General features: G+C 35.2%; 3 protein-coding genes across 3 annotated transcripts; 2 read left to right on the forward strand and 1 right to left on the reverse strand.

The window, feature by feature from the left end:
• Positions 1-5,914: 5,914 nt before the first annotated feature.
• On the reverse strand, positions 5,915-6,842 carry LOC148781764 (germin-like protein 8-2). The gene is made up of 2 exons (XM_088870896.1): positions 6,638-6,842; positions 5,915-6,069 (listed from the first exon to the last, which is right to left on the reverse strand). The coding sequence occupies exons 1-2, from the start codon at positions 6,840-6,842 to the stop codon at positions 5,915-5,917; spliced, it is 360 nt and encodes a 119-aa protein (XP_088727022.1).
• Positions 6,843-14,011: 7,169 nt separating this feature from the next.
• Positions 14,012-15,142, forward strand: LOC148781765 (putative germin-like protein 2-1). Its single transcript, XM_088870814.1, has 2 exons — positions 14,012-14,178; positions 14,343-15,142. The coding sequence occupies exons 1-2, from the start codon at positions 14,070-14,072 to the stop codon at positions 14,891-14,893; spliced, it is 660 nt and encodes a 219-aa protein (XP_088726940.1). The 5' UTR covers positions 14,012-14,069; the 3' UTR covers positions 14,894-15,142.
• Positions 15,143-18,037: 2,895 nt separating this feature from the next.
• Positions 18,038-19,158, forward strand: LOC18429969 (putative germin-like protein 2-1). The gene is made up of 2 exons (XM_020664725.2): positions 18,038-18,288; positions 18,474-19,158. The coding sequence occupies exons 1-2, from the start codon at positions 18,180-18,182 to the stop codon at positions 19,022-19,024; spliced, it is 660 nt and encodes a 219-aa protein (XP_020520384.2). The 5' UTR covers positions 18,038-18,179; the 3' UTR covers positions 19,025-19,158.
• The last annotated feature ends 1,496 nt before the right edge of the window (positions 19,159-20,654 follow it).

Raw genomic sequence — 20,654 nt, forward strand, 5'->3', positions numbered from 1 at the left:
ATATATCTGACGTCCTCAGACTGAATTCAGAATTCAAACCCTAACTAGGACTTAGAGTCTAAACACCCGGAGATTATGTACATTACTTTCTTGGGCTGGTGGTTGCTCTTGCTAGGTGTATGATGAAAGCTTGTGCCTAGTCACACTTTGTACCTATTTCTCCATCACTTTTTACCACTTCATATGCATCATTTATCCTTCACTACGCGTTTGCGTTTGAAGGAACCTTATCTAGGAGTCAACACAACCACGATCGGACCTCGCCCCGGCGCCTATAGGGCCAGCATGACCCCGGTCTTGTCCAGACCGCGCCAAGCATAATTTACTCAAAAGGAAAAGAAGAGAAATGATAGCTGGGTCCACCTGCCCCTCAAGCCACATTATGTAGTACAAGTCCTAGTTTCGAGGGCCGCGTTGACGGGCCGGGCTGGGCTGCCATGCCATTGTCAGTTCTACATATGTCGTAGCGCTCTCTCTTATATGAAAACTTGTGTTGCACATTGCTTTTCTCTCATATTTGAAGGCTTGGGTTGTACATGGGCTCTCTCTCTTCCATTTTAATGGTGGCTACGTTCTTTACTCTCATGTTTTCTTCGATATCAAATATTTTTCTTTTCACAACTTTGTATGCTTGTTTTATGCATTTGATTTGGTTGCAGTTTTTAACTTTAACTTTCAATAAAAAATAAAAAAAATAAAAAAATAAAAAATCATTATCTGTGTGGCATAGTATCTTATTGTCAAAACTTGCATCAAATTACGTCTTCAAATATACCTTAATGTATTGTTGATCTAATTAACTAAAAAAGGATGTAAATAATTGTAAATAATTGCAACAAATTACGCCTACAAATATACCTTCACATTATCAGGTTGTAAATAATTGCAACAAATTACGTGACCTTCACAAATATACCTTCACATCTTATTGATTGCAACAAATTACGTCTACAAAAATACGTTGTTGTAAATAATTGTGACCTCCTTATACTAAATATAAATGGTCTCATTGTATATAATCCTTTGTATTGTTGATCTTATTAATTTAAACTTATCCCACTTTTAAAGCTTGCAATGCATCACCGATATAAAAAATAAAGATCATCCCATGATTGACCATATTAATTTATCCAAAATATTCCCTACTCTTATAGGACTATACAATTCATATACTATCTTAGGCAAAATTTGCATAGGAATATATTTTAGATCTCAAATTTTGGGGATGTGATCTTCAGTACCCAACAACCGACTTCAAAGATAATTAAAAAAAAAAAACTACCCTTTCCTCAGTACCTAAAAGAAACGGTATCTAAAGATTAAACATCATTGAATTATAAATAGATAGTAACCGAATTATAATTGGAGAATCCCGAAATTTCAAACAAAAAAAATTTATTTTCCCAAATATTTTACTTGGAAGAGTAAATATATAATATGCTCCAGAAGGAGCATAGCATACGCACTCTTGGGGATATATCATCCCTGGACGAAAGAAAAGATTGGAAGATGATACTCAAACTAAACAAATCTATCATCTTCTACATTGATTTACAGTCTCTCAACAAGGGGCACAAGAGATTTTATCATTGATCATTGGAGTTTTAATTCTTGATTGCCCGATTACTGAGACAGTTAGGCCCGACAGTTCGTCGGGACAGCTAATACACGAAGGATTAGAAAAAAACAAAAAAAAAAAAAACAAAGAAATGGAAAAATCAAAAATTTTGAGGTACTTGGAATTGCTAGCAAAGTGACCATTATATTAAGTTATTTTTATGATATTATTGAAAATATGTGAAGATTAAGAGCGTGATTGTTGTCTAAGTGCTATCTAAGGGTCTTAGTAAAATTCACATGCGCTTATGTGTTGTGCTCAAATACCACTTGTTGCGCACGGAAGCTCTAAACCCGATGGGTTAATATTTGGGCAAATAAGGTACGAGAAATAAACAATGATACATTTATATACAAGAACACAAAGATCTACGTAGTTCACCCAAGAGAGCTACATCCATGGGCACGGTAAACAAAATCCACTATACTAATGAAAGTTACATCAAAGATTTTGAATCAAACCTCGACAAAAATCCCAATTCCAGAAAACCCTTTTAAGTAACTCTCCATTCCTTCTCTTTACTTCTGGCAACCATTACCGACAACACCAGATAAAGATACGAAAGCAACAAGAAACTGACTTTATCTCTTACTGAGAGGGGATCAACCCAAAATCTCCATGGGAACCGCTTCTCTACAAGAAACCAACAAGTCTCTCAATCTTCGGGAGTCTGAAAGAAGCACCATCACAATGTTTCTGTCCAAATGAAGTTTTCTTCTCTCTAAGAAAATTGCATCTTATGCACAAGAGGTTCTAGCCCCCTTTCCCTCAAGAGGAACCCTCTCTCTCTCCAAAGGAATTACCATTCCCATATGATGAACCAAATCGGGCACACAAATTCTCTGCACTTTCCTCCCATATATATAAGATGAGCAGTCCATACTAAATAGGAAATTTCCCATTGATGTTATATATATGTCAAAAGACTAAGAGTTAAATCCAAGAGTCCTAATCTTATTGGATTTGTATTTCCTTTAGAAAACTTATCAATATAAATTTCAATCCCACAAAATAAGGGAATATCTCAATCCCATAAAATATGGGATTATCTCAATACCATAAAATATGGTATTATCAATATAAATCTCAAACCCATAAGATATGGGAATATCTATGGATCAATCTTAATCAATCTCACAAAATATGTGATTTTGTTATGTGGGTGATTTTGGATAGCACTAAATCCAACAAACTCCACCTTGATATCAAAATCACCTATGACCATGCTGACATTCATTGGATAGCATTATAGATTCTTCATCTTTTGCCAAATAAATTATTTCATCATTCTTGCTGAAAAATAGTATTTCCATCAAATTTCTCCACCTCGAACTTTGCATTCGAAACCTTTACTGTCATACCGACAACCCATACTCTGATACCACTTGTTATGCGAAGAAGCTCTAAACCCGATGGGCTAATATTTGGGCAAATAAAGTACGATAAATAAACAATGAAACACTTATACACAAGAACACAAAGATTTATGTGGTTCACCCAAGAGGGCTAACATCCACGTGCAAGGCAAACAAAAATCTACAATACTAATTAAAGTTACATCAAAGATTTTGACACAAACCTCGACAAAAATCCCAAGTCAAGAAAACCCTTTTAAAAACCTCTTCATTCCTTCGCTATACTTCTGGCACCCATTACCTAAAACACCAGATATAGACGCGAGCGAGCAACAAGAAACTGACCTTCTCTCTTACTAAAAGAGGACAACCCAAAATCTCTATGGAAACCGCTTCTCTACAAGAAACCATCAAGTCTCTCAATCTTCGGGGGTCTAAAAGATGCACCATCGCAATGTTTCTGTCCAAATGAAGCTTTCTTCTCTCTAAGAGGAAATTACATCTTATGCACTTGAGGCTCTTGCTCCCTCTCTCTCCATAGGAACCATCATTCCCATATAGTGACCCAAATAGAGCACACAAATTCTCTATACTTTTATCCTATATATATAAGATTAGGAGTCCATACTTAATAGGGAACTTCTTATTGACGTTACATGTATGTCAAAATACTAAGAGATAAATCCAAGAGTCCTAATCTTTTTGGATTTCTATTTCTTTTAGGAAACATATCAATATAAATTTCAATCCCACAAAATATGAGAATATCTCTGTCCCATAAAATATGGGATTATCAATATAAATCTCAATCCCTGAACATCTCAGTCCTACAAAACATGGGAATATCTCAATCCCACATAATATGGATCAATCTTAATCTATCCCACAAAATATGGGATTTGAACACAAAAACATGGGAATATCTCAATCCCACAAAACATGGGAATATCTCAATCCCACAAAACATGGGAATATTCCCACAAAACATGGGAATATCTCAATCCCACAAAACATGGGAATATTCCCACAAAACATGGGAATATCTCAATCCCACATAATATGGATCAATCGTAATCGATACCACAAAATATGGGATTTCCTTATGTGGGTGATTTTGGATATCATTAAATCCAACACTATGAACACCGGTCTAAAATTCAAGATGCATTAGGCATGTGTTAGTGTTAGCCACTCAAAAAGAGAGAACGGCTGACCCAAGTTTTAAAGCGCTGTTACAATGCTATATGTGTTAAAAAGTCGAACGAAGCAATCAGGTGATTTATGTTTTTAACACGGAAAAGTATTTGGTAATTTGACCTACTCACCTATTATTGTGTGGTCTCCCTCCAAAATAAGTACTAGAGATTATTCTCCATTAAAATTTTAGTGTTTGATAATCTCAACTATGTCAATGATCTAAATTTGGAATTTTCTTTTTTGAAAAATATGAATATTATTTGTATCAATATATATATGTATATAGAGATAACTTTCAGTGGTTGTAACATTTTATTTCTTCCATCTTAGATATGGGCGTTTGCGTTGAAATTGTGACTGTTCGTGGTGCATGTATCCACTCCTACAGTAAATAGATAGTCTCTAGAAGCTCTATAAAAGGGATCCTTTTTATATACGAGTTACACTCAGGCATCACTCTTCTAATACATCTTCTTACACCATTCTCTATGAAATTCTAGAGAGCGTAACAAGGCGCTCAACTCTCTCTATCTCTATACTCATTTTTCTCTGTTTCTCTCTTTGAATGTAACAAGACTTTGGAGTCTGTTATGGGCTTCAAGCATTGGTAAATAGAGCTTTGGTGTAACAAAAGAGACATTCAAAGAGGTTTTTGTTGTTCAGATCTCCAATAGAACTCAAATGATGTCCCATATGAACGATGTTGATTTGAGATTCAAATTTTCAAACTCCGAAGTAAGTTTATGAGAAACCAAATAAAAAACTTGGGTCCTTCAAGGACTTAAACAGGGGCAATTTGAGAAAAATGAAACATTTTTGAGAAAATTGGTATGAACATAAAATTTAACTATTTAAGGAATTTCTTAAAGGGAAAAGTATATATAAGGTTGCAACCTAAATGTAGAATCACATATGCACCTCAAAAATCTATCAGAAAGACTGTTTTAATGTTGAAAAGCCCTCTAATTGATCATCTAGACATCGAAATCTATGAATATTAAAAAAAAAAAAAAATTGAGTCTCAAAAATAGTGCATCTTGCAACACATTATCTAGACCATCCATTTTCAAGATTTTCATATGTTTATAGATCTACTTGATTTTAACCATTTTTGGAGTTTAAAATTTTCTAATTAGATATGAAAATAGCTTCTAAGATAATTCTAGAACACTTTTACAACAAAATTACATGTTATGATAAAATTTGGAGGTACGCCTTAATTGGATTGTTTAAGGTTACAACCTTATAAAAACTGCACCCTTTCTTAAATATTGATAACCTCAAACCACAATAGGATAAATCTATCAAATAGAGATACAAAGACCCAAACGGGCCCTTAGATCCCAAACAAAAGTTATTTTCATGGAACTCAAATGGGAAACCCAAGCGAACACTTCCTATCATAGATTTCCCAAACTATGCCATTGCGGTATTCTTAAACACCAAATCACACCTCATTCCTGGGCTCTTAAATCCAAACCTAGGCGAGACTATGATAGACAACCACAACCTTTATTATTCGAAAAGCATGTGTAATATAGATCATTCGGTGTAATAGAAACGTGTCTCCAAAGTGATATACTTCATTGCATAGACCAATTTTATTATAATATTATAGTCCACACTCCACAGGAAATGAAAAAATTAAAAGAACGTACAAATGAAAGTTACCCTATATTCAATACATTCATCCCCATGGGCAATATCTATCATATAGCAATGAGGGCCGCTTGACCTTGATGTTCTAGTTAGTATCCATCCATAAGCTGGCCTGGAGTTTATCAACCAATTTTTTATCAATTTGGAAGGCCTTTGCAAGAACTACATCAGAGATTGGTGGGTCGGCTCCAAACACAGCGGTAGCTATGGTTATCACCCCTAGATTCTGGCTGCTCAAACCTGCAATCGCAACAGAATTGCCATAGCCCACATTTTGCTAGAAATGAATGAGGCCCTGAGGAAACACAAACACATCTCCCTTGTTCAGTGTCTTGCTAATCAAACGGTTTTCGGGATTGCTGGTCACAAAGTCGACATAGAGGGTCCCTTCCTACTAATGGGCCTTTGATTGTAACTTGTAACTCTTTTTAATGCAATGAAAGAAACGAACTTCTTTTGAACTGGCTCGATGTTCTTCTTTTCTTTTTCCTTATTTTCTTGCTATACATACCGCCTTTTAGGGATACATCAAGGATAATACTTCTTTAGGTATTGACCATTGATAGGGGGCATTGCCTCTCCTCCATCCGAGTTTGCCAGTACATAGGCCTCGTTTGGTGTGACCTTTTTGACTACGAACGGACCTTCCCATTTGGGCTTGAATGTTCCTTTGTTAGTGAGATGAAAAAGAATATCCGACTCCTTGCTTTGCCTTGGGACAACTTGCTGTGGCTTCAAACCGTGAGGATCTCGGTGCCAAGTGGGTGTGTGTGGGGAGGGTTTTTGCCACCAGGAACGAAGTCTGTACCTAGAGTGTTGAGCCTAAGCATTTGCATTACATTATCTGGGGTGACCACTGAACCTAAAGGATTGCTTGTGTTGTAGTATTTGATGAGAAGAGTACCTTTGCTGTAGTCGTCCGCGACACGGAAATCCTGCAGGGGACTAGGATCGGATGCTAACCCGAGTGAGGTTATCATAGAAAGAGCAACGAAAACAATTATGAGCTTCATTTTTCTATAAATCAGATTAAGCTAATTAAATAGAATAAGACCACCTCCTCACTCTTGCTGTATGGAGCTGCAAGGACAGCAGGCATTATAGAGAACCATTGGAGATGGCTGCCTAAGTCAGGTGGAAACTTGTTGAATAAGTCATTGCATTGGGTAGTTAAAAATTTCTCATGGACTTTATATCACAAACCAATTCAATTCTAACCTAATCCTTGTACAAAGATGTATATGATGCACGCTTGGGCGGGAAATAGTCCGGGCGCCCCAGCCCTCTTTTTTTTTTCTTTTTTATTTCTTTTTTTTTTTACTTTTTTATTTGTTTTAGGCCCATCCAGGCCCGGCCTTGCCCAACCCTAATAGAGCATGGGTCAGGATTGGATCGGCCTTTTGGGGACAACAGCCAGACTAGAACTGGTGGGGCCCATTGCCACCCTTATCGAAGACAAGTTCAAAATCTTGAAAAGCTTCCATCATATATTAAAGGAGGGCATGTGCTTCATGGGTCATGTGCATGGTGCTGGCGAAACTTGGCAAGAGGAAGGGACGGTTGATTTGTTGGGCATAGGCCATTTTTCAATGCACGTGGTGTGGCCTACCATGCAATTCTTCTTCAATATGTGATTTTGTAATGGTGAGTTCAGAATTCAAAGCCTAGCCAAGACTTAGAGCCCCACAACCCTCATGGTAAATGGAAATTATGTTTCTTAGGCTGGTGGTTGCGCTTGTTACGTCTAAGAACTTTATGCTTACCCACCACCAATTGAAATTTGAGTTTTTTTTGCAGTTTGGTCTCACCTTTTACAAATTGGACGGTCTCTATTTGATCTCATGATATTAACTTTCTCAAGGGCATAAAGGGTACAATTAGAAAACACAAAAAAAAAAACAAAAAAAATTAAGTGAACCCATGCTTGAAGATGTTACATCCCCAAAAATTTGGGTCCTAAAATCAATTTTAAGTAGAATTTTACTCAAGGGAGTAATTGAGCATCTGGGAGTAGAATAGCTTTTGCCATTATGAGATGTCTTAAAAGAACCTTGAGTTTTCCATGAAATTGAAATAGTACTGTTGTAGAGTTACGTTTGGAAAAAAAAAAAGTCATTTTTTTATTATTTGGCTATTTATTTACTTTTTATTATCTTTCTTTCACCCTAAACGACAATTCCATGGTTGTTTTTGTCAAATGTAACCAATCAGACATCTTCTAGCAACACGATATTAGCTGAACATATATATTGTAAATTGGAATTCTACTGAAATTCCACTGTTTATTTTACTTGATGCCTTTTGTGCTCTAATATTTCCATTTTTTTCTTTTTTTTTACTAAATAGTGAATTAATAATGACTTTTTGATTTGTCCAATGTACCCGTGCTTATTAAATTATTAAGCACGAGTTAAGGGGTTGGCATGTATCACAAGAATAAGAAGCAGCCCCATTTTTTGAGAGAATGTAGGGCATATAATTTTTAAATAAATTAAGGCAATGTTAAGAGGTGGACGCGTATGACAAGAATAAGAAGAGATCCTATTATTAGATATAGAGAGAGCCCCTATTGTTGGTAACAATTGAGTTTAGGACATAGCAATGTAAATCGTTAGATGCTAACTAATTAAACACGAGCTCTTTTCCTATATCTTCTATCCTGACTTCCCAATTTTAAAAAAGTTTGGGATTTTATTTTGTAGGCTCTGCAGTAATGAAGGGTCCACGTAGCAATTTATCAACATTTATGGTATAGAATTATTTATTAAGTAATATTATATATCATGTAATATACAATATTCATATATTCCGTATGCACAATTTGTGTTACTATTATGTACGAGAGATTGTATACAATGAGACCATTTATCTTTGATAGATGAAGATCACAATTACTTATAACCATCTGATGTGAAATCTGATAGCATAGATGTGCCACAAAGTTAAAAAAAAAAAATTTTGAAATATGAACTTAGTCAATGAAAAGGTTTGTGTAAAGTAGCCTACTTCAAAAATTTAGTTGAAAAGGTGATTTGATGTTAAAAAAAATTTGAACTTAGTCAATGAAAAGGTTTGTGTAAAGTAGCCTACTTCAAAAATTTACTTGAAAAGGTGATTTGATGTTAAAAAAATTTGAACGTAGTCAATGAAAAGGTTTGAGTAAAGTAGCCTACTTCAAAAATTTACTTGAAAAGGTTATTTCATGTTAAAAAATCTTTGAATTGACCATTTCAATCTCAAGATAAGACAAAAAAATATTTGAAGTCCTAAAATAATGTATTATCAAGAGCTCTCTTTTTAAAACTTTTTTTTTTTGGTGTTTATGGAGGTCCTCTTTAACCATTTTAAAATTTGAAATTTCATAGATGTGAAAATAGATTCTTAGGCCTACATACGCCTTTTGGCACTACTATGATTTGAGGACCCTTCTGATCCTTGTGTTTGCCCGTTTTTCAGTCTTGCATTGAACGTTTGCTCTATGCGTCTTCCATGTACGTTATTGTCTTTCCCACGTGACATCTGGACTTATTTATGAAGTGACATGCGTAGGACTTTTAGGTTGGATAGCGCAACGATACTAAAAATAAAAATAAAAATTTGAAATTTTAAGGCAAATTTTTTTGTTATTTAAATTTAGAAATTATTAGCTGTGCAATTTTGAAAATTAGAGTTCAAATAATGAGTTATAAAATGCATTCTTTTTATATTTTTTCGTAATCATAAATCAAGGTTTAGATGATCTTCTAAAATGAAAACAATATTTGTCAATAATTTTTAAGGTGTGCAACTTCCATAATATAAGGTTGACCCCTATCATAAACATTTTTCTTTATATTTATGCAAATGTCTTTGAGAGCTGGAGTGCATTTTAATGTTAGTTTTTTTATATAATGGATTAAGCTCAAACTTTAAGCATTTATACTTTCCGCTACCATATACTTGCAAAAAGCCAAAATGAAAAACAAAAAAATAAATCACTAACACAAAACAACCACAATATCCCAATAAGTTGCAGTTCTCTTTTAGTTATTTTATTTCTCTCAAATTACTTTATTTACATTTTTCATAATTGGATGATGGGTTAGAGGTATGGATAACCAATTTGATCTTAAAATGAACCATATATGCATTTTAAAAAGTGGGATCCGAGTGGAAAACATAAATTTAGGGAATTTCTATCACTTTTTGATAATAACGGGAGATTTTCTCCATAAATTTTCGAAAAGACACAAGTTGGGTTCTCCAACCGGATAGAGATTTGAGGCTTATGAATTAACAAATGGAAAAAAAAAAATTATAAGGGTGAAGCCCTAAACAATCAAATTAAGGCATACCTCAAATATTGATAGAAAAGGTTGTTTTCAAACTAAAAAATCCTCAAATCGATCATCTCGACCATACCATGTATGGACATGAGAAAAACTGGATTTCAAGTTTTGGAAATAGTGCATCTTGTAATGCAATTTTCAGACCATCAATATTCAAAATTTTCAAGTGTTCATAGATTTGCTCGACCTACTCTATTTTTGAAGGCTTAAATTTTATAATTAGAGACGAAAATGAATTTTCTGACCATCTCAAAAGTTTTAAGTATTGAAACATTATCTTTCAATACTATTTGAAGGTGCGCCTTACTTTGACTGTTTAGAGCCTCAACCTTATACAAACCACACCCTTAACAAATTACATGCCATAAAAATCCAGTTTGGTATATCAGAAAATTGGAAAAAATAAATATGTTTCCAAGTTACAACATTTACCTTAGTTAGGGAATGAGGAAAAACATAGAAATACAAAGTCCTGAACTTCTCTGGGTGTCCACACTTTTTCTTAATTTTTGGGAAAATTGCAGCCGACCCCAAGGGAGGGCTGCCGAGTTCTCTGGAAAAAGAGGGGAATGCAATACGCCCCTCGTCCCCCTTTTCTTTGTCTAATCTTAAGATATCTCTCCTTTCATAATTTCTCTTTTCCCAAACTCTAGCCTAAGCTTTTTTCTCTTGTTTTCAGTATGGGTTGTAAACTAGGGTTCTCAGCTTTCCGCTATGAATCTACCTATTTCTTAACTTCCAGTTTTTAGGAGATTCTTTAGGAAAACAATTTTCTCAGTTATCAAATAGGGCCTAAACAATTTAATTTGTCTTTGTTTTGTCATGATAAATTCTACTGCCAATAATAAATCCGATAATATCGTTGTAAAAATAACTTTTCAATTGGTCCTTCCTTTTTGTTATGATGATAAGTACATTCCCGGTAACAAAGTGTATGTTATCAGAAAGAGAAATTAACCATATGAATTTGAAAAGAAAATGCCAAAAACTTAAAAAATGGTGAGCAATTTGCAAGAAATTGACGACGGAAATGTAAGTTCAACCTAGAAGATGGTTAGGGAGTTTTGATATTTTGATTTTGGTCCATATTAGTAATAATTTGCAACTTAATCATTTATAAAAAATTTATTTATTTATTTTTCGAGTGGTGTATAATTTGAAATCATATTTACCAGTCCAAATAAATTTTTAGTAATTAAAACAGACAATCGCAGTAATATCCTGATAAAACTCTGATAATGATTGTGACTAACCTCATGAGCTTTTCCTTACTTATAGTGTGAGGTTTGTATAAGGTTCCCACCTTATACTATACAAGTAAGTCACACTTCTACATTTTGACAAAAGATGTAGTTCAGGTATCATAAACCTTATTATAGCTTGTCCATGTTCAACCGTAATTATAAAATTTAAAATTCCCATAACCCTTGCAGATTGAGCATATCTTTAAGCATTTCAAATGTAGAAAATAGGCAGTCCAGATAACTTATTACAAGATGAACTATTTTAAAGACTTGAAATTCTTATTTTTCTTTACACTATACATCTCGAGGTCGAGATGATTAGTTAGAAGGTATTCCAACTTTGGGAAACATTTATTCATATAAGTTCATATGGAGTCATTGAAATTCAAGTTACTGATATGGGAGAAGATCAGGAAATTCAAGGCTCTACTTTAAAATTAATTTCCTTGTGGGTAATTAATATATAAAAACAAGAGAAATGCTTGTATAAGGTTGCAACTTTAAGGATTGTATATTATGAGACAATTTATTTTTAATACAAAGAGGTCACAACCATTTTTAGCAATTGGATGTGAAATCTGGTAGATTGAAGTGTGTTACAACATTCGAGAAAATTTATTTTCTACTATGTGTCCAGTCAATGACACATCATCAACCACTTAATTGAACATCCACTATCAATAACAATTGTGATATCCTTGTATCAAAAGTAAATGGTCTCACTGTATATTTTTTTGCAACTCTATAAGTAAGATACAACTCAAAAATCTATTAAAAATAAATGTTTTTCGGCGTTGGAAAACCTTCCAAGTAATAATCCTAACCACAATATGTATGGTATAAAAAAAAATACGAATTTCAAATTCCAAAGACCCAAAAAGAATTTTGTTCTCTCTAAGGAGAACATGCATATGCTATCCAATAGGCCATTCAATACACCATTCACGCATTCATAACATACAAGTGATAGACATATATATATATATACCTCAATTTTTTAAGATTTTTCCATCTTGAATAGCCTGACCGCCAACCCGTTGGGCCTGACCGACTAAATAATCGGGCAATCGACCTATTAAAATACCGATGATTAAAATCTGTTGGACCTTTAGAGGGAGTGCATTTACGGAAATTAATGAAGAAGATGAAGGATTTGTTTAGTTTGAGTATCATCTTCCAATCTTTTCTTTCTTCCACACGTTGAACATCGGACAACGTCTTGCAACCTTATCCCCTTAAACCCATTGACTAGCACTCCACATTAATGCTATGCTCCCTCGGGAGTATATTATATATTAACTCCTTCAAGCAAAACATTTTGAGAATTTTTTTTTTATTTGAAATTTTGGGATCCATCTAATTATATAACTCAATGATTATCTAATTACAATTGGATGATTGTTTTTAGCAAAACATTGGATATTGGGTTTTTGAACATTTAGATCATTCCCTCTAATAATTGGATTTTTATGGTGCATTCCTGGATACCATGTTTTTAGAGAGTGGGGGAGTATCCAAGTGATACCATTAAAATGAGAGAGAGATATAGAGAGAGAGAGCCCATGTACTATCCATGTATGCAAACATGAGAGACAAACAATGTGCAACACAAGTTTTCAAATAAGATAGAGCGTTATGACATAGGTAGGACTAACAATGGGCCAGGCAGCCTGGCCCTGTACTCATCGACCCGTCCCTTGAAAACTAGGGTTTGTACTTCGTAATGTGGTTGAGATCCAGGCTCCCCAGCTATTTTTCTTTTCTTTTGCTTTTTTTTTTTCATTTGAATAAATTATTCTTGGCCCGGTCCATATAAAACCGTGCTCATGGTGGCCCCATAGCCACCCGGGGGAGGTCCGGTCCGGCACGTTGGCAGGTTTAGATACAGGATTGGTTATGTTGACTCTTGAGAAGGTTCCTTGGTAACTCTTCAAAGGCAAACGCGTACCTGAGGATAAATGATGTATCTGATGAACTAGTCAAAGTGATGGAAAAATAGGTACGTGTGAATTCATAGGGTTGTTATGTCTTGGCTAGGGTTTAAAATCTGAAATCACCATTGCAAAATCACGCATTGAAGAAGAATTACATGGTAAACGACACCAAGCGTATTGAAAAATGGCCACGTCCCATCCTTAATATATGATAGAAATTTTGAAGATTTTGAACTTGTCTTCGTAGGGTATCAACAGCACCAGGCCGGGGCAGCCTTGGCCCCTGTTCGACCCTTGTCCCCATAAAGCCTGCTTAGGTCAGGCCTTAGCTCTAGCTTTATTAGGTCTAGGCCAGCTTGGGGCTACAAAAAAAAAAAAAAAAAGAAAAAAAAGAGAAGAGAAAGAAAAAAAAAAAAGAAAGAAAGAAGGAGGCCCGGGCTGCCTTCCCAGGTCTTCAGTTTGTGGACGTCAGATATTCCCAAGTCTTCAGTTTGAGGATGTCAGATACATCTTTATACAAGGATTAGGTTAGAATTTAATTGGTTTGTTAGGTAAAGTCCATGAGCAATTTTTAACTACCCAATGCAAGGACTTGTTCAACAAGTTTCCACCTGACTTCGGCAACCATCTCTAATGCCTCTATATAATGCCTGCTATCCTTGCAGCTCCATAGACCAAGAGTGAGGAGGTGGTCTTATTCTATTTAATTAGCTTGATCAGATTTATAGAAAAAAATGAAGCTCATAATTGTTTTCGTTGCCCTTTCTATGATAGCCTCACTCGGGTTAGCATCCGATCCTAGTCCCTTGCAGGATTTCTGTGTCGCAGACAACTACAGCAAAGGTACTCCTCTCATCAAATACTACAACAGCCATAATCTCTTATATTTTACTTTATTTTTACATTGAAGAAGAATCGAAACCTTAAGAGTACAGCTACGGATTGAAGCCTACACTTTTTTTATTACAACATGTTAATCACTGTTCTCTCTGCGGTCTCCCATGCAGTGTTTGTGAATGGAAAAGTTTGCAAAGACCCGATGTTGGTGACAGCAAAGGACTTCTTCTATGACGGACTCGACAAGCCCGGCAACACGAGCAATCCTTTGGGTTCAATGGTCACCCAAGTAAATGTAATGCAAATTCTTGGGCTCAACACTTTGGGTATCTCCTTGGTGCGTATAGACTTTGCTCCTGGTGGCCAAAACCCTCCCCACACACACCCACGTGCCACGGAGATCCTCACCGTCTTAGAAGGCACCCTCTATGTTGGCTTCGTAACGAGCAATCCCGAAAACCGTTTGATTAGCAAGACACTTAACAAGGGCGATGTGTTTGTGTTTCCTCAAGGCCTCATTCACTTCCAGCAAAATGTGGGGTATGGCAATTCTGTGGCCATTGCAGGTTTGAGCAGCCAAAATCCAGGGGTCATAACCATAGCTAAAGCTGTGTTTGGAGCCAACCCACCTATCTCTGATGTTGTTCTTGCAAAGGCTTTCCAAATTGATAAACAACTGGTTGATAAACTCCAGGCCAGCTTCTGGATGGATAATAACTAAAACATCAAGGTCAAGGAGCCCTCATTACACATATAGATATTGCCCATGGGGACGATTGTAACGATCATTGGGTAGTTTTCATCTGTATCTTTTTTTTAATATTTTGATTTGTTGTGGAGCGTAGACTATAATATTATAATAAAATTGGTCTATGGAATAAAGTATATCACTGTGAGACATGTTTTGTTTCACCAAATAATCTGTACCACATATGCTTTTGGAATAATAAAAGTCATAGTAGTCTTATCATTGTCTTGCCCAGGTTGGGAGTTTTCGATTGGGTTTCCCATTTAAGTTCCATGGAAACGACTTTTGTTTGGGATCAAAGAGCCCATTTGGGTCCATGTATATCTATTTGATAGATTTATGCTATCGCCTTTTTAAGTTATCAATATTTAAGAAATTCCTAAGATTGTTAGATTTTACATTCATACCAATTTTTCAAAAGGAAAATATAGAGTAAGACCATTTACCTTTTATACATAGTGGTCCCATTAATATTGACCATTGGATATAAAATTGGGTGGCTGCAATCATTCTATTAACTAAGCTCAAACTTCAAAAGAAATTCGTTTGAACTTTGTGATACATCCAAGCTTTCAAATTTCACATCAAATGGTTGTAAGAAATTGTGACCATTCTGTATAAAAGGTATATGGTCTCATTGTATATAATCCCTTTCTCAATGTGTTTTACTTTCCTCAAATTGCCTCTGCTTTAGACTTTGAAGGTTTAAAGTTTTATTTTTTTCATCTCTCATAAACTTACTTTGGAGATTGAAAATATGACTCTCAAATCAATATCAAACCTTCAATCATATAGGATATCATTTGAGTTCTATTAGAGATCTGAACAATATAAACCACCTTTGAATGTGGCACATATGAATTGATTCCAGAAATTCCAATATTAGGTAGTTTCTTAATATTCATTTCTCATAAATTCATGGAGTTGGTTGAGACGCAATAATTTGAAACCTCTATATTTTGAAAATCACCATCTTATCTGAGATTTCAATGGATCTTCATCTTGGTTTTCATAAAAACTCTGAGGGTAAGTGTGGGGTCATCAGTCATGGAGTTTACTGGAGGATTAAATATCTCAACCAGCACTTGCAGGCACATTTCAAATAGGGTTGTTTTCTTACACACCAGACGATGATTCTCCCGATTCCATAGGAGTACAAGGGGATGTACATTTATGAAGTACGGGGGATTCGAGCATGGGATAGCTTCACAGTGACATGCTGTTGCAAAAAAATATTGAGCAGAGAATAAAGGAGGAGAATAAGATACATGTTTGAATCGCGGAGAGGAATGGAGAAAGTTGGTACCGGAAGACCAAGCTTCAATGAAAAGGACAAGATTAATTGCTTATCTCCCTAATTCTTCTTCTTTCCACGTGTAAGTAGGGCTGCGAACCGGTCGTATCCGGCCCCGGCATGAGTCCCGATACTGTTCAGGCCCGTCCTGTTAAGACTCTTGCTTTAAGAAGCCTCTTTTTATTTTTACCTCACTTTTCGAACTTTTCATGGTCGTAATCAAAGAAAAAACGTATGCTAAAATATTTTTTCGATGGAAGGAGATAACGGTTTTTTAGAGAGAGATTTGGTTTTTATAGAAAGAAAGAGAGATTAGGTTTTTAGGGAGAAAAAATTTAATTACTCATATTGAAATAACAAGGCAGAAATTTAATTACTCTATACGTAAGGTAGAAATTTAATAATAAAGGATCTCAAATTCAAATAACAAGGTCTTAGGTTTCTGAATTTGATTGCATAACGTGTTTTAAGTACTCATATTGAAATAACAAGTCCTTGATAATCCATCGCGAAAAAGGTCATCCCTTGGTTTGAATATTTTTTTTTTTTGTCAAATTTTGGGGGATACTCAGAGAAAATAATATATGAACCAATTCAAAAATAAAAACCACTTTGTAAAGGCTATTTCTTTTTCTTTTTTTTTTGATGTTTTTATAGGGGACATTCACTAGGGGCCAAGTGGACGTGTGTGCAAAAATGTCCCTAGCAAAAAACATCTAAAATCAAAAGTTGCGGCGACGAAACTTGTACAGCATTAGCCTAAAGGCGAACCCAACCAACCCAAACCCCACAACCCGAAAAAAAAATAAACAAATAAAAAACAAAAACAAAAATAAAAAGCCAAAATAAAAAAAATACCACCAATGAAAAAAAAAAAAAAAGACACCACACACACAAGGGACATTTATATATTGAATAATGATCCTATGAGACCCTCCCACACCTAAGGATCACCATTAAATTTGGCACAGATCTCTATAAACATTATCATTTAAGTGTGGGACTTGACTTTTCTAGAGATCTGTGCTAAATTTAATGGTGATCCTTTGGAGTCATACACACATAGGTATAGGAGGGTCTCACAAGGTCATTTCCCTTATATATTATCCTATTATGTTTTCTATATAGAAAACTTTTATATAGGGCATCAACCATGTACTATAGAAGTATAACGGACCTCAAAAACCCCTAGAACAAGTTGTTCCAATGTTAGAAAACTCTCCAATTAGTCATTTTGACTTCAAGATTTATGGATATGAAAATAAAGGATTTATTTGAAATCTTTAAAATATTACATCTTGTTATATATTATGGACTATCCATTTTCAAGTATTTATAAATATGCTTAGTTTCTATCTTTTTTGGAGATTTAAATTTCATAATCGGGGTCAATAGTTTTCATACTATTATAAGAATTTTACACATCGAGGTTACATATTTTGACAAGGTTTGGATGTGTGCTTTATTTCGATTTTTTAAAGTTGACACGGTATATAAAACGCAACCGTTTATATATTTGTTATTATATAATTTACTTTTGATTTGGAGCAATTCTAACCAGGTGGGTCGAGTCTGGGTCAACCTTGAACTCCTTGCGCTCGTTGCCAACCAATGGTGTCTCGCAAATCTGATTAGATAATTTGTCTTCGGCATTCCTCAGTTTATATTACATGAAAGACTTGGTTAATGGGGCAGGTAAAGTAAGGAAAGAGTTGTTCCACTGACCTTGTCGTTAATTTAAGGACATTTTTATATTATTTCTAAAGAAGATTAGGTAGAATTATTGTGGCTTGGTCAAATTAGTAGATGCTAATTCAACAAGTATACTCCTTCAATTTCAAAATATTGGCCCATGACTGATTCAGATCACTTCCTCTTTAGCCTTATAAATCCACACAAGTTTTACCTCTCCAGGCATAAGCAGAGAGTTTAGATAGTGCTCGTCTCCATCAACATTTGGCAAAAATGAAGCTCTTATTTCTCGCTGTCTTTCTATACTTGACGGCATCTCATGTCTCTGCATCCGATCCGAGTCCCTTGCAAGACTTCTGCGTAGCAGACAATTACAGCAAAGGTACTCCTCTCATTGAAAACAAGAACAACAACTACAATTTCTTCTTGGCAATGCATCCATTTTTACATAAAAAAAAAAAAAGACAAAGAAGAATTAAAAGCTTAGTGTACAGCGGAATATTCAATTCTGCAGTATTTGGATGCCCAACATGCTAACCACATTTTTCTCTTTGGTTTCCCATGCAGTGTTTGTGAATGGAAAAGTTTGCAAAGACCCGAAGTTGGCGACAGCAAATGACTTCTTCTTTGCTGGGCTTGACAAGCCGGGCAACACCAGCAATCCTGTGGGTTCGAAGGTCACCCCGGTGAATGTAATGCAAATTGCTGGGCTCAACACTCTGGGCATCTCCTTAGCACGCATAGACTTTGCTCCTGGTGGCCAAAACCCTCCCCACACACACCCACGTGCCACCGAGATCCTCACAGTCTTAGAAGGGACCCTTTATGTCGGCTTCGTGACCAGCAATCCCGGAAACCGTTTGATTAGCAAGATACTGAACAAAGGAGATGTGTTTGTATTTCCTGTGGGCCTCATTCACTTCCAGCAAAATGTGGGTTATAGCAATGCAGTGGCCATTGCAGCTTTGAGCAGCCAGAATCCAGGGGTCATAACCATCGCTAATGCTGTGTTTGGAGCCAACCCACCTATCTCTGATGTTGTTCTTGCAAAGGCCTTCCAAATTGATAAACAACTGGTTGATAAACTTCAAGCAAGCTTCTGGATGGATAATAACTAAAATAAAGGTCATGGGGGCCTCATTACTACTTGATAGAGATTTCCCATGTAGATTTCATTTGTATCATCTTTTTAATATTTTGATTTCTTGTGGTGTGTCGACCGCTATATAATAAAATTGGTCATTGGAATAAATTATATCACTTTGGAGATACATTTTTAATACATCAACAGATCTACTGCATATGCTTTTCGAATAATAGGTGGTGTTCGTATAAGATTTGGCCACCGTATACTCTACAAGCACGGCATGCTTTGAAATTTTGCCCAAAGATGTAGTTCTGGTATCGGAAACTTTACAATGGCTTGAAAATCTATATTCAACCTTAATTGTGAAATTTACATTTTCAGAAAATATGTAAATTGAGCAGATCTATAATCCCTCAAAAATCTTGAAAATAGACTATCCAAATAACTTGTTGCATGATGCACTTTTTCTAGGCATCAAAATTTTTTTTTTCTTAATTTCCATCTTCGCGAGGTCGAGATAGTCAATTGAAAAAAGGATTTTCAACTTCCAACACTCTTGTCTACTGGATTTTTAAAAGTACTTCTTACTTCTGTGGAATAAGGTTGCAACTTTACTTCTATGGATATCAATTTTTTTCATAGTAAATATTAGGAAAAATTTCGCATAGAACCCTAATTCCTCATATTATTTCATGGTAGACCCTCCATCTATTTTTCTTTCAAGCAGCATAAGAAAACCCCTAAGGATTTCACCGTACCCCCGCATCTCTTATCTCCCTCTTTTAACCCTCTTTTTCGCTTTCTACCCATTAAAAAAGTTTTTAGGTTGAAATAGTATAAAAAGATTTGTTGAGGCTTATTTTTATGATTAAAAGTCAATAAAATAGGGAGATAAGAGATGAGGGGATACGGTGAAATCTTTAGGAGTTTTTTTATGTCGCTTGAAAGAAAAACAGAAGGAGGGTCTACCCTAAAATAATATGAGGACTTATGGTTCTATATGAAATTTTTCATAAAAATTATGACTCTCTATCATAGTATTGTGAAGGCCTAGATTTAAGAGCCTAGGGATGAGGTGTGATTTGGGGGTTAAGAGTATGGAAATTGCGTAGTTTGGGAAATCTATGGAAGGGAGGTTTGGCCTGGGTTTTATATTTAAGTTCCCTAGGAATGACATTTGTTTGGGAACTAAGGGGCCGTTTGCGTCCTTGTACATCTATTTCACGAAGTTATCTTAATGTCTTTTTAAATATTTAAGAAATTCTCCAAAAAATTAGATTTTAAATTCATATCAATTTTCTCAAACTGTTTTACTTTTCTCAAATTGCATCTACTTTAGACCATGAAGGTCTAAAGTTTATCCCCCTCTTTTTTTATTAGTTGCTCTTAAACTTATTTTGAAGCTTCAAGATCTGAAGTTGTTTCAAAGACCAAAATGCCTGAAGTTGGTTTCAATTCTCACAAATGTCTATCAAAGCAACATCAAACCTTCAAGGTCTAATGTTGATTTATTTGAACAAAACCCAATTTTGGGCCTTGAAGGTCAAAATTTGATCTTTGGAACAACTTCATAACTTTAATGTTCAAAGTAATTTATAAGAAAAAGAGTGTTTAAACTTCGGACTTTTGAGGTCCAATATGAAGGTCCGAAGCAGAAGCGA

The sequence above is a fragment of the Amborella trichopoda genome, chromosome 6, assembly GCF_054954075.1.
Source record: "Amborella trichopoda isolate Santa Cruz 75 chromosome 6, AtrichopodaSantaCruz75HAP2 v2.0, whole genome shotgun sequence".
In the NCBI taxonomy this organism is placed as follows: domain Eukaryota; kingdom Viridiplantae; phylum Streptophyta; class Magnoliopsida; order Amborellales; family Amborellaceae; genus Amborella; species Amborella trichopoda.

Bases quoted from the DNA above. Each gene is read 5' to 3' on its own strand.
- LOC148781764 (XM_088870896.1), bottom strand. From the start codon at position 6,842: ATGAAGCTCATAATTGTTTTCGTTGCTCTTTCTATGATAACCTCACTC. The intron at 6,070-6,637 runs GTACAGACTTCG...TTGCGATTGCAG, and splicing joins GCTTAGGCTCAACACTCTAG to GTTTGAGCAGCCAGAATCTA.
- LOC148781765 (XM_088870814.1), top strand. From the start codon at position 14,070: ATGAAGCTCATAATTGTTTTCGTTGCCCTTTCTATGATAGCCTCACTC. The intron at 14,179-14,342 runs GTACTCCTCTCA...TCTCCCATGCAG, and splicing joins CGCAGACAACTACAGCAAAG to TGTTTGTGAATGGAAAAGTT.
- LOC18429969 (XM_020664725.2), top strand. From the start codon at position 18,180: ATGAAGCTCTTATTTCTCGCTGTCTTTCTATACTTGACGGCATCTCAT. The intron at 18,289-18,473 runs GTACTCCTCTCA...TTTCCCATGCAG, and splicing joins AGCAGACAATTACAGCAAAG to TGTTTGTGAATGGAAAAGTT.